The 15,837-nt window shown below is 37.9% G+C and overlaps 1 protein-coding gene across 3 annotated transcripts in view; it reads left to right on the top strand.

Annotated features, from left to right (window-relative positions):
- The window catches only part of PLCL1 (phospholipase C like 1 (inactive)), a 333,532-nt gene that overhangs the window by 249,135 nt on the left and 68,560 nt on the right, over window positions 1-15,837 (top strand). For all 3 annotated transcript variants that reach the window (XM_058710083.1, XM_058710104.1, XM_058710094.1), the window contains exons 2-3: window positions 9,754-12,228; window positions 15,036-15,239. In XM_058710083.1, the coding sequence (XP_058566066.1) occupies window positions 9,754-12,228; window positions 15,036-15,239 (2,679 nt within the window). The remainder of the gene's footprint in view (window positions 1-9,753; window positions 12,229-15,035; window positions 15,240-15,837) is intronic.

The following is a 15,837-nucleotide window of genomic DNA, read 5'->3' as shown; positions in this document are numbered from 1 at the left end:
GAACATCCAATGGAAAAAAGACAGTCTCTTTAACAAATGGTGCTGGGAGAACTGGACAGCAACATGCAGAAGGTTGAAACTAGGCCACTTTCTCACACCACTCACAAAAATAAACTCAAAATGGATAAAGGACCTGAATGTGAGACAGGAAACCATCAAAACCTTAGAGGAGAAAGCAGGAAAAGACCTCTCTGACCTCAGCCATAGCAATCTCTTACTCGGCACATCCCCAAAGGCAAGGGAATTAAAAGCAAAAGTGAATTACTGGGACCTTATGAAGATAAAAGCTTCTGCACAGCAAAGGAAACAACCAACAAAACTAAAAGGCAACCAACGGAATGGGAAAAGATATTTGCAAATGACATATCGGACAAAGGGCTGGTATCCAAAATCTATAAAGAGCTCATCAAACTCCACACCCGAAAAACAAATAACCCAGTGAAGAAATGGGCAGAAAACGTGAATAGACACTTCTCTAAAGAAGACATCCGGATGGCCAACAGGCACATGAAAAGATGCTCAACGTCGCTCCTTATCAGGGAAATACAAATCAAAACCACACTCAGATATCACCTCACGCCAGTCAGAGTGGCCAAAATGAAGAAATCAGGAGACTATAGATGCTGGAGAGGATGTGGAGAAACGGGAACCCTCTTGCACTGTTGGTGGGAATGAAAATTGGTGCAGCCGCTCTGGAAAGCAGTGTGGAGGTTCCTCAGAAAATTAAAAATAGACCTACCCTATGACCCAGCAATAGCACTGCTAGGAATTTATCCAAGGGATACAGGAGTATTGATGCATAGGGGCACTTGTACCCCAATGTTTATAGCAGCACTCTCAACAATAGCCAAATTATGGAAAGAGCCTAAATGTCCATCAACTGATGAATGGATAAAGAAATTATGGTTTATATACACAATGGAATACTACGTGGCAATGAGAAAAAATGAAATATGGCCTTTTGTAGCAACGTGGATGGAACTGGAGAGTGTGATGCTAAGTGAAATAAGCCATACAGTGAAAGACAGATACCATATGGTTTCACTCTTATGTGGATCCTGAGAAACATAACAGGAACCCATGGGGGAGGGGAAGAAAAAAAAAAAAAAGAGGTTAGAGTGGGAGGGAGCCAAAGCATAAAAGACTGTTAAAAACAGAACAAACTGAGGGTTGATGGGGGGTGGGAGGGAGGGTAGGGTGGGTGATGGGTATTGAGGAGGACACCTTTTGGGATGAGCACTGGGTGTTGTATGGAAACCAATTTGACAGTAAATTTCATATATTAAAAAATAAAAAAAAAAAAGGATTTATTTTCCATGACATATAATATATTGAGGCGCCACGTGGAGGTTGTATTTGTCTTTCTTGTTAAATAGCAATGCTTTTAACATTATTTTTCCTAATACCATATTATAGATTTTGAACATTTCAGTGCTTAGTTTGCCTCTCATCTGTTTTTAAGTATCTCGGTAAAGGCTCTAGTGTTAAGGATGTAACTTAACTGTACATAATTACTATAGTACTTTTTAAAAATATTATCTTATCTGTTCTAATGCCCCTTTGTGGTCTTGGCTGTCAAACATTCTTAATGTTATTTAGAGCTGTTTATTTATTAAATGTTTGTGGATTTTATTTATTTATTTATTTAGCTCTCTGCCCAATGTGGGGCTCAAACTCACAACCCTGAGATCAGAGTCACATGCTCTACTGACTGAGCCAGCCAGGCGCCCATTTTTATTTATTTAGAATAATTTGTTATAAGCTTTTCTCTAACTATCAAATTTGATAATTTTTGTCTTTGTTATACTCACTTCATCATTAATAAGCACCTGTATATTAAAAGAGTGATGGAGCAAAAGCATTTATTCCAACATTAGTTTTGTGATTAATGATTTTTCAAAGAACCAGTCACTAGGACAGTGCCTAGCACATAGTAGGTACTCAATCTTTGTATCAGCAAATGCCGTATTTTGAAATAATATATGGGACATGCATAATGAGAGTTATACTTGCAGAAAACTGTGGGTAGAAACCTTGCAGCAAAAGAGCTTAAGATAATTTTTATTGAGCCATTTCTTAATGAGTTCTGAGTGAATGATTTCAGGGATATTTAGCACAGTGGAAATTTCTCTGTCAACGAAGGAAGTCAATGGTACTAAGAATGTAACCTGAAATGGACTTTCTACACTCTATGCCCATGTTTGCCTATAGAATATCCAATTATTTTTGCTTTCAAGTGAGGAGAGTCATTTATGAGATGTCATTTTAGAAAATATTTAGATTGTCACTGGCTTCCTATAATTAAGGTAGTTTTCTATCCCGGCCACATTGTATACATATCAGAGTAGGTTTCCTAAAAAAGATGGATTTAGGGTATTTTATTAAATGGATTACCTTTTATAAATGAAATACATGTTAAATACAGACATAAAACATAATTTGGCAAGAGATATGTGCTTGCATACAGTTAGCATTCCCTTTAATTGATTCTGTTGAATTATGAGGTGTTGTAGAGAATGAATATTTTCTTTATGGATAATAAAATAGCTCTTCAGCCCTTTACCAGCTAGGCTTAGGGAGCCACCAGGGAGAGCCAATGATTCACAGAGCTTGGGTCAGGATTCAGACACTTCTCAGTGGTGATATTAGGACCTCTACCCCCCATTGTACCGCATAATGACTTTAGGTGGGTCATATGGTGTTAATCATAAATAAGTCGTGTCACTTGTTGGTAACTTCACATTAAGTAATTCAAGTTTACTCTGAGAAAATGGAAATTTTAATGTGGAATAAATGGTATAATTCTACAGTTGCAGCCTTCCCTTACCTGAAGCTTGAAGGCAACAGATGTGAAGATACCATCTGTCCTACCTCCTTGAATTTTACGTGGAGAGTTAGGCTTTGTATGTGGAGGGTGGGTTTTCTCTAGACTAACTGCCAAACATGGATGTGGATTTGGGCATAGGCCCATTGTATAGGTTATATTAGATATAATGTATATATTTTACATGGATTCCATTTCTTGAGCTATCACCAATACAAGTTAATAAAGCATTTTTGAGAATAGTCTTCTCCTGGATAATTACTGTTGGCCTCTGTCTGTTGTTCTAGTCTCATTGGGAGCCATTTTACTCCTCAGTTATACTAGAGTCATCCTGGCCTTCTTTCCCACCAAAGAACATTTATACCGGCTCCTCTCTGTTCCTTGCAGCCCTTTGCTCTCACCCCTATCACTGTCCTCACCAACTTGAAGGCAACATAAGATGTTCTCTCATCAAAGTTACCAGCAGACATTTTAACAGCTAAATCCAGTAAGCCATCTTAATGGCTTATTTTCCAGCCCTCACTCCTTAAAGTCTATTCTTTGACTTCTGTGAGAGGTCATGCTCTTGGTCCTCTTATCCCTCTACCTTTGTATTTTAAGTCTTCTCTGCCAAGTCCTTTCACATAGATGGCCCACAGTCATCTAAAATCCACCATGGCCAAAGTAAACTTTGTTTTCCTCCCATTTCACCTTGCCTGGTATTCCATATCTCAGCAATATTTCCACTCACCTCTCACTTAAATAAAAAACCTAAGAGTCATTCTAGACCCAGTACAGGACTTTCAGTTTTACCACCTATTTCATGATACTTCTCACTTCTCTCCGTTCCTTTTGTTAGTGACCTCAGGCAATTGCCATCTTTCCTTTAATGCTTCAAGTCACCTACTGCTCCAGCTTCAGTTTTGTCCATCTAGTGCACATCTGGAGTGATCTTTCTAAGATAAAAGTTAGGCTTTCTCAGTTTGTTCAAACCTCTACAATGTGCTTGTCCCGAGGATGGAGTAGGAATACCTATTATTGTTTGTTAAATGAATGAACAGAGAATGGAAACCTGAGGCCTCTCAATATCTAAGGTTGAAGCTCATTTGGATTCTAGATTATATTGTCCACAATACTTTGAAGATTTCATGTATTGACCAAATCTTTTGTTTCTGAATTTTGCTTGTAAGTTCATAAAACAAAAACGAATAGAATGGTGTTATAGTTCACAGGTTGTCTATAAGAACAAGATAGAATCCCTGTGGTGAAAACAGGATTTATGTACCTATAGTTCTGCTTATCTTTTAGTTATAATCGATTAAATTTTTGTATAGAAACTTTCTTAAGAGAGCTCTTCAAAAATAAGTGTTTTCCCCCTCATACTAAAAGAGAGAAATGAATGTCACTTTAGTATCTGCATTCACATACCTGGATTTCCACAAGATGAAACAAGGATTCCTTCTAAACAGTTTGACAACTGGTGTTTTGATTGCTATTCTTTAAGGTTTATAAATTTGTTCTGTTTTAACAAAGCATCATTTTGAATGTTCACTTAAAAACAACTTGCCAAAAAATGAAAAGAATATGTGATGGTATAATCTCATGTTTAAACATGCTCATCAGATGAGAGGTAGCCAAATGTAGATATGATGTTTTCTTTACTCTTAAATTTGTATACAGTACTTTAGTGTACTCTTTTGTGTGGTAAGATGTATATAACATAAAATTTACGACTTTAACCATTTTTAAATGTTCTGTGGCATTGGGTACATTTACATTTGTGTGTTGCTTTAGTACACTTTTTTAAAAAATATTATATTGAAATAATTCAATAGTTTCATTATTGAGACCCCAAACTGGTTGCACTGAATAAGCTGAGTTGCCTCTGTGGCTCATCAGTATGGTGCTGAAGAAAAATGATTTTGCTTGTTGATTGTTTCATAAGGAATTTGCAGTGTATCCAGCCTTGTTGGGGTCAGAGAGCAAATGCCAGTGGAAACTTATGGAAATAAGTATTGTATTATTTTTTAAAAATATTTTAAAAAATCTCTTGTGAGAGAGAATGAGAAAGAGAGAGAGTGTGTGTGCACACACAAGTGGAGGAGGAGCAGAGAGAGAGGGAGAGAAAGAATCCCAAGCAGGCTCTGCACTGTCAGCACAGAGCCTGACATGGGGCTCCATCCCATGAACTGTGAGATCACGACCTGAAACGAAATCAAGAGCTGGATGCTTATCCAGCTGAGCCACCCACGTGTCCCTGTATTATTTTAATAAAAGAATAAAACATTTGCCTATTACCTTGCTGGTTTATGAGACTCTTCTTGATTCTGATGATTAAATCCTTTATATAAAGTATAATTAATTTAAGTAGATCCCAAATATAAAGTTTTATCTTGAAATGTTCAGAGATCATATAAACTCAACTTGGTTTGGTTTATTGCTTAACTTGTTTAAATGTGTTCCCTTCCTGTGAAATGATAATTTGGAAACTTGAACATAGGATATTAAACAATAGGAAGGATTGAGTTCACTGCCTAATTCTTAGCCCCTGCTAGAATAGGAGGCTAAACTTTAATTTAGGGGACAGAGGCGTCATAGTGTGCTATTCATCCTAATAAATTTTGTAAGCTGGTCTAAGAGAAATTTGGGGGTTAATAAGTACTTTGGCCTCTTCCTTTCATTGCAGAGTGAGGAAACTTAGCTTTAAAAATAAATGGAGGGGCACCTAGGTGGCTCAGTTGGTTAAGCGTCTGACTTCAGCTCAGGTCATGATCTCATGGTTCATGAGTTCAAGCCCCAAGTCGGGCTCTGTGCTGACAGCTCAGGGCCTAGAGTCTGCTTCGGATTCTCTGTCTCCCTTGCTCTCTGCCCCTCCCCTGCTTATGCTCTGTCTCTCTCAAAAATGAATAAACATTAAAAAATTAAAAAAAAATTGGAAAAGTCTTCATTCTTTATAATAATCTCCTTATAATAATGACCTTATGACCATTGGATTCAATTCAGTCATCTAATGAGCTAGAAGATGACAAGTGTACACCTAAGTGACACCAAACTTTGGTTTCTCTTAGAAAGTGTCCAAAGCACCTGTCTTTCATATATATATATATATATATATATATATATATGTATATATATATATGCAGTACATTTTCTCTCATTCCATCATCAAATACTTTTTTGTATTTATCAACAGGACGGTCTAATATCAACATTTCAAATTCTTTCATTTGGGAATATCTCCTGACTGTTTACCTGAGTAGTCCCCCCTCTCCACCACCAATCTGTGAAGATCTTATTAAGGGAAACACAAATGTGGGGGTGTAGGGCTTGGCAAAGAGACCATGGTGGTGATGAAGCTCAGAAGGAGATTTGGGGTCATCCATCCTTCCTGTGCTCTCCATACAACCCCTCCCACCCCACACCAAAGCTTTGCAGAGCTATGGCATAGCATGACCACTGAAAATACAGAGTTAAAGAAATATCAGAGTCCTGAGACTTTTCCAGCATATTTTGAATAGAAATAATCTTGGCTGTAGTCAACAGCAGACAAGCTAATTATTTGTTCACATGTGCTTTGGCCAGTGTTTTGCTCATTTGGGGGCTTGTAATAACTTTGGAGTTTGTCCTTCGTGAGATGAGAACCTAAGATGATATCTTTTCCACTGGTTCCAAGTTATAAGGCATTTTGGGGTAAATTTTGTAACTATGTAGGAATTGGAGGTCAAAGCAGGAAATAAGCATTTGGAGTGGGTCATTCTTTCCTGAGCTAGATAGAAAACATTTATCTCTTGAAGGCTTATCTTACTAGGAGAGAAAGTCTTGATTTAAGGAGATATCACCACAAAGAGGAGAGGCTTATAGGAGAAAGCTCTTTCCACAGCAGTACTTTTGTTCTCATAAACAGTGGCTCAAGTCAAGAGTGAAGTGTTAATAGTGCTTTTGAGGTGTGGAGCCATACCTGGGGTGTAGGGACTATATACATGCATTTTCAGCAACACTGATTTCCCACTGAAGGTTTGTTAGAGACTATTAGAGGTATTATAACTCTGTTGACAATAATCCTGCTTAGAACATGATCTGCTCATATAAAAATATTTTTTTCTGTGAAAGGTCTCATTAGCTTAAAAATCTAGGCAAACGGTAGCTTTAAGAGCTGAGTCACAGTCTACCTTACTGTCACAATTCAGTTTCCCTCTATTGTACTTGGTAGATTAGTCCCATCTGAGCAGTGCCATTAGGTGCCTGCCTGCACGGTGTGGAAACACACACACACACACACACACACACACACACACCTGAAATTTCTGAACATGTGGGTTGTGATGAATTTAAATGTTTTCTAATAGTGCAACTACGTCTAAACAGCTGAAGATTTATACTTGTTTTTTAACTTAAGGATGAGGAAATTGACTACTATAGGATAATTAAAAATCACAACTCTCTGAAAAAGCATGAGCTAAGTTGTTAAATGCCAGGGCATCAAGAAACAATATTCTGTAATCTGTACAGATTTTTTTTATTCTGTAAATAAATTGGGTAATTTATATCTTTGTCACTTGAACATCAGATAAGTATTTGAGTTAATGAATCATCCCACCAACATCCCATAACTAAATCAAATTTTGTTTTCTTTTCACAGGCAAGGTTTTAGTCAATTGAATAATAAATCATCCTGCCTTTTTTTCTGAATCACAGGATAGGGAGGCTCTTACAGACAGGATCACAATTAAATAAGCCCTCAGAGGAGAGATTCTACCCTGTTTTAAAAGAAGGCCAGGGAAGGAGAGAGTCCTGACTATTTTGGTCAGACTTTATAGTGCTTAAAATAGTAATATCATGTGTCTGTTTTTAAATATTTTCAGTTTATCACTGAAGATTTGTCTTAAATGCAGAGGTCAAGAATGAATCAACTTCTTGATAACCCCCAATATCCTGGTCAGATCCTGCAGTGACCAGGTGTATGAAGAAATGTTCCTCTTCCTTCAAAAAGAATCATCCAATAAGCACCTACAGTTTACAAAGAATATTCATGCACACTTTTCCTTTTGAGTCTCACAACAACACTATTATATGTAAGGATTATTGATTCCTATTTAAAAGCTGAAATTAAGAATCAGGGAGGCTAAGTGACTTACCTAAAGTCATATATTTACTGAGCAGAAAATTACAGCTTGAGACTAGTTATTTTTATGTAAGGACAATGCCTTTTGCATTTGACGCTTTGCTGCTGTTTTGCTATGCTTATAAAATCAGTCACTGTAAACATGCATTTAGGTGCTTTTGTGTAATTAGTTCCTGGGAGAATTATATGAATTGGTGATCTGGTTGGGAACATTATCAACTTCAGTCTGTGGTCTGAACAGAGGAAAGTATAAAAAAATATCCAGTTTTAAGTGGCATTGGTCAGATGCTCAGTGTAAAGGAATTGGGAGTGATAGATATAGTGGACAGTCTGGGACTAAGATGATATCTGTTATGTTACGAATACAAGGATTGGACCTGTAATTTGGGAAAGACAATATGTGAGAAGGTCAAGATATATCCAAAAACAAAGTAGCCACAAGAAATAATTAACCTGCTTTAGGCACACTAATCTGAACATAGAAAGTCTGATGCCATCAGCACTGTGGTTCAGGGAAGTGTCGCAAAATGGGCTGAGGATTCTGTGAGACTAAGATGCAGAGACACTTTCAGAAAGAGGTAAAATGCAAGGTGCAAGTGTTCTCTGTGAAATTCTATGGTGAAAGGCTTGAAAATTTAATTTACATTGGAAGAACCTTAAGAGTTAGTGGAACCATTAAGATTTCTGTTTAGTTCTGAGCTGTGGCTACTAATAGCTTTATATTGAAACACAGGTGCTGATTCTCATAAAGTTCATCTAAACTGTGTACCTCAGTCTACAAATTTGATCAAGTGAGAGTCATCTGTTTGTCATTGGCTTCCAATCTGACTTTCAAGAAACTTCCTTCCTTCAAAATAGTTTGAGGGGAAAAAGCGACTTTTAGTTACGGTATATTGTCAGTCCTGGGGTGCTTGGGTGGCTTAGTGGGTTAAACATCCGACTTAGGTTCAGGTCATGGTCTCACAGAGCCTCTGTGTTAGGCTTTGTGCCAACAGTGTGGAACCTCTTTGGGATTCTCTCTTTCCCTCTCTCTCTCTGCCCCTCTCCTGCTTGCACTCACTCACTCTCTCTCTGCCTCTCAAAAATAAAAAAAATAAACACTTAAAAAAGGCATATTGTCAGTCCTTTTTGATATAAAGCATATTAAGGTGAAAATCTTTTATTTGAATTAGTTTTAAGTTTAAAACTTAAATTGTTGCAAAGTATAAATGAAGAAAACTTTTTTTAAATTTTTTTTTTCAACGTTTTTTATTTATTTTTGGGACAGAGAGAGACAGAGCATGAACGGGGGAGGGGCAGAGAGAGAGGGAGACACAGAATCGGAAACAGGCTCCAGGCTCCGAGCCATCAGCCCAGAGCCTGACGCGGGGCTCGAACTCACGGACCGCGAGATGGTGACCTGGCTGAAGTCGGACGCTTAACCGACTGCGCCACCCAGGCGCCCCAAGAAAACTTTTTAAAGAAATCCAGCATTATTTCTTTCACATATCTATAGGGACTTGAGCTAGGCTGTCAAAGTACCTACATGTAGTGGTTCTTAGGGAATCTGCTTTAATGTACAAATGAGTGATTTGTAGTTAACTTAATAGTTGCTTTTATTTCAAAGAACACCAGGCATTTGAAAAATAAGTTTTTCTTTCTAAAGCTAATAATATCAATTTTCTTGGCAATTTGTCTTTTTCTGGAACTGTGAAAATGTGAATTTAGGCCAGCCTCTGTCCAAATAATCATAATATCTGAATGGAGTCTGAGGAGTTCATATACTGTTACTGAATTTTGTCTGTTTTCTAAGGGAAAATTGATTCCTTATTTCCAAATTGTTTTACAGGATCCTTCTAACCAAAAATGTGGCGGAAGAAAGAAAACCGTGTCTTTCAGCAGCATGCCGTCAGAAAAGAAAATCAGCAGTGCGAGTGACTGCATCAGCTTCATGCAAGCTGGCTGCGAACTGAAGAAGGTCCGGCCAAATTCTCGTATTTACAACCGTTTTTTCACTCTGGACACAGACCTCCAAGCTCTTCGCTGGGAACCTTCCAAGAAAGACCTAGAGAAAGCTAAGCTTGACATTTCTGCCATAAAAGAAATCAGACTGGGGAAGAACACGGAAACATTTAGAAACAATGGCCTTGCTGACCAGATTTGTGAGGACTGTGCCTTTTCCATACTCCACGGGGAAAACTACGAGTCTCTGGACCTAGTTGCCAATTCGGCGGATGTAGCGAACATCTGGGTTTCAGGTTTGCGGTACCTGGTTTCTCGAAGTAAGCAGCCCCTTGACTTTATAGAGGGCAACCGGAACACGCCGAGGTTCATGTGGTTGAAAACAGTGTTCCAAGCAGCAGATGTTGACGGCAATGGGATTATGCTGGAAGACACCTCTGTAGAGTTGATAAAACAACTCAACCCTACCCTGAAGGAATCCAAGATCAGGCTAAAGTTTAAAGAAATCCAGAAGAGCAAAGAAAAACTAACCACACGAGTGACAGAAGAGGAATTTTGTGAAGCTTTTTGTGAACTTTGCACCAGGCCGGAAGTGTATTTCTTACTGGTACAGATATCTAAAAATAAAGAATATTTGGATGCTAATGATCTCATGCTCTTTTTAGAAGCTGAACAAGGAGTTGCCCATATTACCGAGGATATGTGCTTAGACATTATTCGAAGATATGAACTTTCTGAAGATGGCCGTCAGAAAGGGTTTCTTGCAATTGATGGCTTTACCCAGTATCTGTTGTCACCAGAATGTGACATTTTTGATCCTGAGCAAAAAAAGGTTGCTCAAGATATGACCCAGCCATTATCTCACTACTACATCAATGCTTCTCACAACACCTATCTCATAGAAGACCAGTTTAGGGGGCCTGCTGATATTAATGGGTATGTTAGAGCTTTGAAAATGGGCTGTCGAAGCATTGAACTCGATGTAAGTGATGGTTCAGACAATGAACCCATCCTTTGTAATCGAAATAATGTGACAACACACCTTTCCTTTCGAAGTGTCATAGAGGTGATAAACAAATTTGCCTTCGTTGCTTCTGAATACCCACTCATTCTTTGCTTGGGAAATCACTGCTCCCTACCCCAGCAGAAGGTAATGGTTCAACAAATGAAAAAGGTCTTTGGCAATAAGCTCTATACCGAGGCACCTTTGCCATCAGAAACCTACCTCCCATCACCAGAAAAATTAAAAAGAATGATTATCGTCAAAGGAAAGAAATTGCCTTCTGACCCAGATGTTTTAGAAGGAGAGGTCACAGATGAAGACGAGGAAGCGGAAATGTCTCGAAGGCTGTCAGTAGATTACAATGGGGAGCAGAAGCAGATCTGGCTGTGTAGGGAGCTCTCTGATTTGGTCTCTATCTGTAAATCTGTTCAATATAGGGATTTTGAACTGTCCATGAAAAGTCAAAACTACTGGGAAATGTGTTCATTTAGTGAAACAGAGGCCAGCCGAATTGCAAATGAATACCCAGAGGATTTTGTAAATTATAATAAGAAGTTCTTATCAAGAATCTATCCAAGTGCCATGAGGATCGATTCCAGTAACTTGAATCCACAGGACTTTTGGAATTGTGGCTGTCAGATTGTGGCAATGAATTTTCAGACTCCCGGTCCAATGATGGATCTTCACACGGGCTGGTTTCTTCAAAACGGAGGATGTGGTTATGTTCTAAGGCCGTCCATCATGCGAGATGAAGTTTCTTACTTCAGTGCAAACACAAAGGGCATTGTACCTGGGGTGTCTCCTCTAGCTCTTCATATCAAGATCATCAGTGGTCAGAATTTTCCAAAGCCCAAGGGAGCTTGTGCCAAAGGAGATGTCATAGATCCTTATGTTTGTATAGAGATACATGGAATTCCAGCAGACTGTTCAGAACAAAGAACTAAAACTGTACAGCAAAACAGTGATAACCCTATTTTTGATGAAACTTTTGAGTTTCAAGTAAACCTACCTGAGCTGGCCATGATCCGTTTTGTCGTTCTAGATGATGACTACATTGGGGATGAGTTTATAGGACAATATACAATACCATTTGAATGTTTGCAGCCTGGATATCGGCATGTTCCCCTGCGCTCTTTTGTGGGTGACATCATGGAGCATGTAACCCTTTTTGTCCACATAGCAATAACTAATCGAAGTGGAGGAGGAAAGCCACAGAAGCGCAGCCTGTCAGTGAGAATGGGGAAGAAAGTTCGAGAATATACCATGCTCAGGAATATTGGTCTTAAGACCATAGATGACATCTTTAAAATAGCAGTTCATCCTTTACGAGAAGCCATAGATATGAGAGAAAATATGCAGGTAGGAAAAATTCCAAACTTTCCCCCAACCTGCTCCTACTTCTTCCTACCCTTCTCTTACCAGGGAACATTGTATTTTACTTGTGATCTGATTACAGAAAAAAATTATCAGAAAGGTTGTATAAACTCAAAAACCACCAAATTAAGTGCTACCTGTGAAAGCAGATATATTTCATGTATCTGATTATAAATGAATGCTATGTTAAATTTGGCCTGAACTAAACAAGGGAATATAAATGCTTTATACATCCATTAGATATCCCTACCACATAACCAAATAGATATATGGCGTTGTGTATATGAAACGATGTAAAAAGAATAGACTATAAAATATTATATGTATGTACAATATATAAAATATTATATATACGTACAATACTAGTTACAAGTATATATGTAAAATATTTGCAGATATGAACATGAAAGGGAAGTTGAAGTCATATAAACAAATATAATGCCTATCAGTTTATTTTAGTTAAGTGTACAACAGCAATAATAAATTACTCCCATTAGAAAACACAACTAAACAAACAATATTCAGCACTTGAACATGTTGAAAACTAGGTAGCCTTCTCTTAGAAATGTGGTTAAATTGAAAGTTGAAAGACCGTGGATTCTGGCTTAAACTCTATCCCCTTATGATCTTGAGCGAAGTTTTTCAGATCCCTGATCATCAGTTTTGTCCAAATAAGGTAATGAAAATAGTAATACATCACAGAATTATTATTAGAATTAAATGACAGTATATGTAAATTTCCTGGTGCTGACATGTGGGAATTCAATGTTAGTTTCTTTCCCTTTATTAATGTTGTAATCAGAGATGGTTGCCAATTTCTTTCTTCAGTACCATTGAATGTACTTATTCTAGGCTCATATTACTTAGAAACCATCAAACAACAAATACTGAGTTCCTGCAATACTCAAGGAGGTTTTGGTTAGCAGAAGTCGCAGTCTGAGAGCAGAACAAAAGAGGAACATTTTTCAATGCACCTAATTTGCTCCTTTAGCTAACATTCGAATAGTAATTCTCACCCCAAAAATCCCTACTTTCATGACAGAAAACAAGCTAGAAGAAGTTAGGTGATTTCCCAAATATTGCCGTTAGTAAATAGGAATGTTGGGCTTTAAATCCAGAATCGCTGACTACCAAAAATCATTCATGGTTTTTAGTCAGGTGATGCTGAACCTCAAATCCATCATTTGGTGAAGACTTTATTTTTACATTATTTCACAGAGAAATTCAACATAGACAAAGTCAGTTTAAATAGCTAAAATGGGGGGCGCCTGGGTGGCGCAGTCGGTTAAGCGTCCGACTTCAGCCAGGTCACGATCTCGCGGTCCGTGAGTTCGAGCCCCGCGTCAGGCTCTGGGCTGATGGCTCGGAGCCTGGAGCCTGTTTCCGATTCTGTGTCTCCCTCTCTCTCTGCCCCTCCCCCGTTCATGCTCTGTCTCTCTCTGTCCCAAAAATAAATTAAAAAAAAAAAAAAAAAAATAAATAGCTAAAATGGTAGAAAATAGTATGACACATAAATGACATATAAACACTTAGATGGTGAGCATTTATTTGAAGTGGTTGCCTTAGCCACTGTTTTAAAAATAGGCTCCAAATATTAGCATCTTCTACATGACTTTTTTCTGACAGAATTCAAAGCTATTATAAATCCTTGTTTCAGATTAGTTATGTCATTTCTACATCTTATTTTGTATGTTGCAAGTAGATTTTATTTATTTCTATGCAATTCTTTTTTTTTAAATTTTTAAAATTTTTTTTAATGTTTATTTATTTTTGAGGCAGGGAGAGACAGAACATGAACGGGGGAGGGTCAGAGAGAGAGGGAGACACAGAATCTGAAACAGGCTCCAGGCTCTGAGCGGTCAGCACAGAGCCCGACGTGGGCTGGAACTCACGGACTGCGAGATCATGACCTGAGCCGAAGTCGGACGCTTAACCGACTGAGCCACCCAGGTGCCCCTCTATGCAATTCTTAAAAATATATCCTTTCCACATATTATGTGTTTAAAATACATGTTAAGCAGAGTTGGTTATAAATAAAGTTTTTTCAGATAGCATTGATAATTTATATCATCCCAACACATAGTCTTTTGGGTTAAGAATTGTTTGGAGCCTGATCAGTAGAAAAATGAAATAGTATCATTGTCACTAAATTCGTTTGACATAGAATAGATTAGGTACTGCTCCCTGTTAATAAAACACAAAGTAGGCATAATTCCTATTTCAAATGAATTTTAAAAGCCTGTATCATGGACAAATGTAGCTATACATGAAATTTGTTTCAGTATGTGCACCTGTCAGGTGCATTTCTGATGCGACGACAAAGAAATACCATTGATGGTTAGTCGAATGGAGGATGGTGAGTAATTACAGCCTGCTACCTTGAGGGGAAAAGCTCACAGAAGATGCACTCCAACGTACAATCATGGACTTATTTTTATGATCATCATGATACAAATCAAGTAAGATATTCACAACCAGCCAATGCTGATTTGTGTGAATATTCCAGTGCTCTGCTTTGAAAAGCAGTGTGTAGCCTTGGTTCACAGTCTGCTTTACTTTATGGCATAATGTGGCAGTTGCTAAAAATTGAGAAAGATGAGGTGTAATCATGGATTAGCTCTGTGTGTCATCTCTGCACATTACATTTTTGGTTGATTATAATCCAGTTTCCTCCAAACATGTATGCATTAAAGGGTATACTTTTAATGAATATACTTTAGTGTAAACCTAGAAGTGCTGGGGGTGATGTGTCATGTGGTCAGAAGTATAATTCCATGTTTTCTTCCCCACAGAATGCCATAGTGTCTATTAAGGAGTTGTGTGGACTTCCTCCGATTGCCAGTCTGAAGCAATGTCTGTTGACCTTGTCCTCTCGGCTCATCACCAGTGACAATACTCCCTCAGTCTCTCTTGTGATGAAAGACAACTTTCCTTATCTGGAGCCTCTGGGGGCAATTCCAGATGTGCAGAAAAAAATGTTGGCTGCCTATGATCTGGTAGGAAATTGTGACTCTGTATTTCTTACCTGAATGTGTGTGTGTGTGTGTGTGGGAATCATCTGGCAGGGGCTCCTTTGTGTAACTCTGATGAATAAATAACATTGCAGGTGGCAGACAGAGCACACCCACTCAGCTTCCCCTAGGTCCCAGTGTAGACCTCTGAGGCAGTGCTTTGAACCCAGAGCCCCACAGATTACAAATAGAAATTCTCTGCTTTAGCAAGGAATGAATTATTGATAAAGTCTTCAAAAGCACAATTTTTGACCATCTAAATGATGTTAGCCTGCAACATAACCATTTAATTGTATACCTATAGGAAATGAATTTATGCTTCTCACTGCTGTATGATGTTTGAGACAAAATATTTCTCTGGAATTTATATTTCTAAGATGATACTATTAAATGATTTTTTATGACTATATAATGGAATTTATGTAGCAATTAAATGTAAGGATAGTTATATTTTTGCATCTCCTAATTCCATAAAAAACTAAGGAGCAAATGAAAAATTGGAAAAATTTGTAACGTATATACCAGATAAAGTGTAAACTATCCTTAAAAATCAGTGAGAAAAAAATGGGGAAAAAATCTTATG

This window comes from Neofelis nebulosa, chromosome 2, assembly GCF_028018385.1.
Source record: "Neofelis nebulosa isolate mNeoNeb1 chromosome 2, mNeoNeb1.pri, whole genome shotgun sequence".
In the NCBI taxonomy this organism is placed as follows: Eukaryota; Metazoa; Chordata; class Mammalia; order Carnivora; family Felidae; genus Neofelis; species Neofelis nebulosa.
This window is presented reverse-complemented; position numbering and strand designations above follow the sequence as displayed.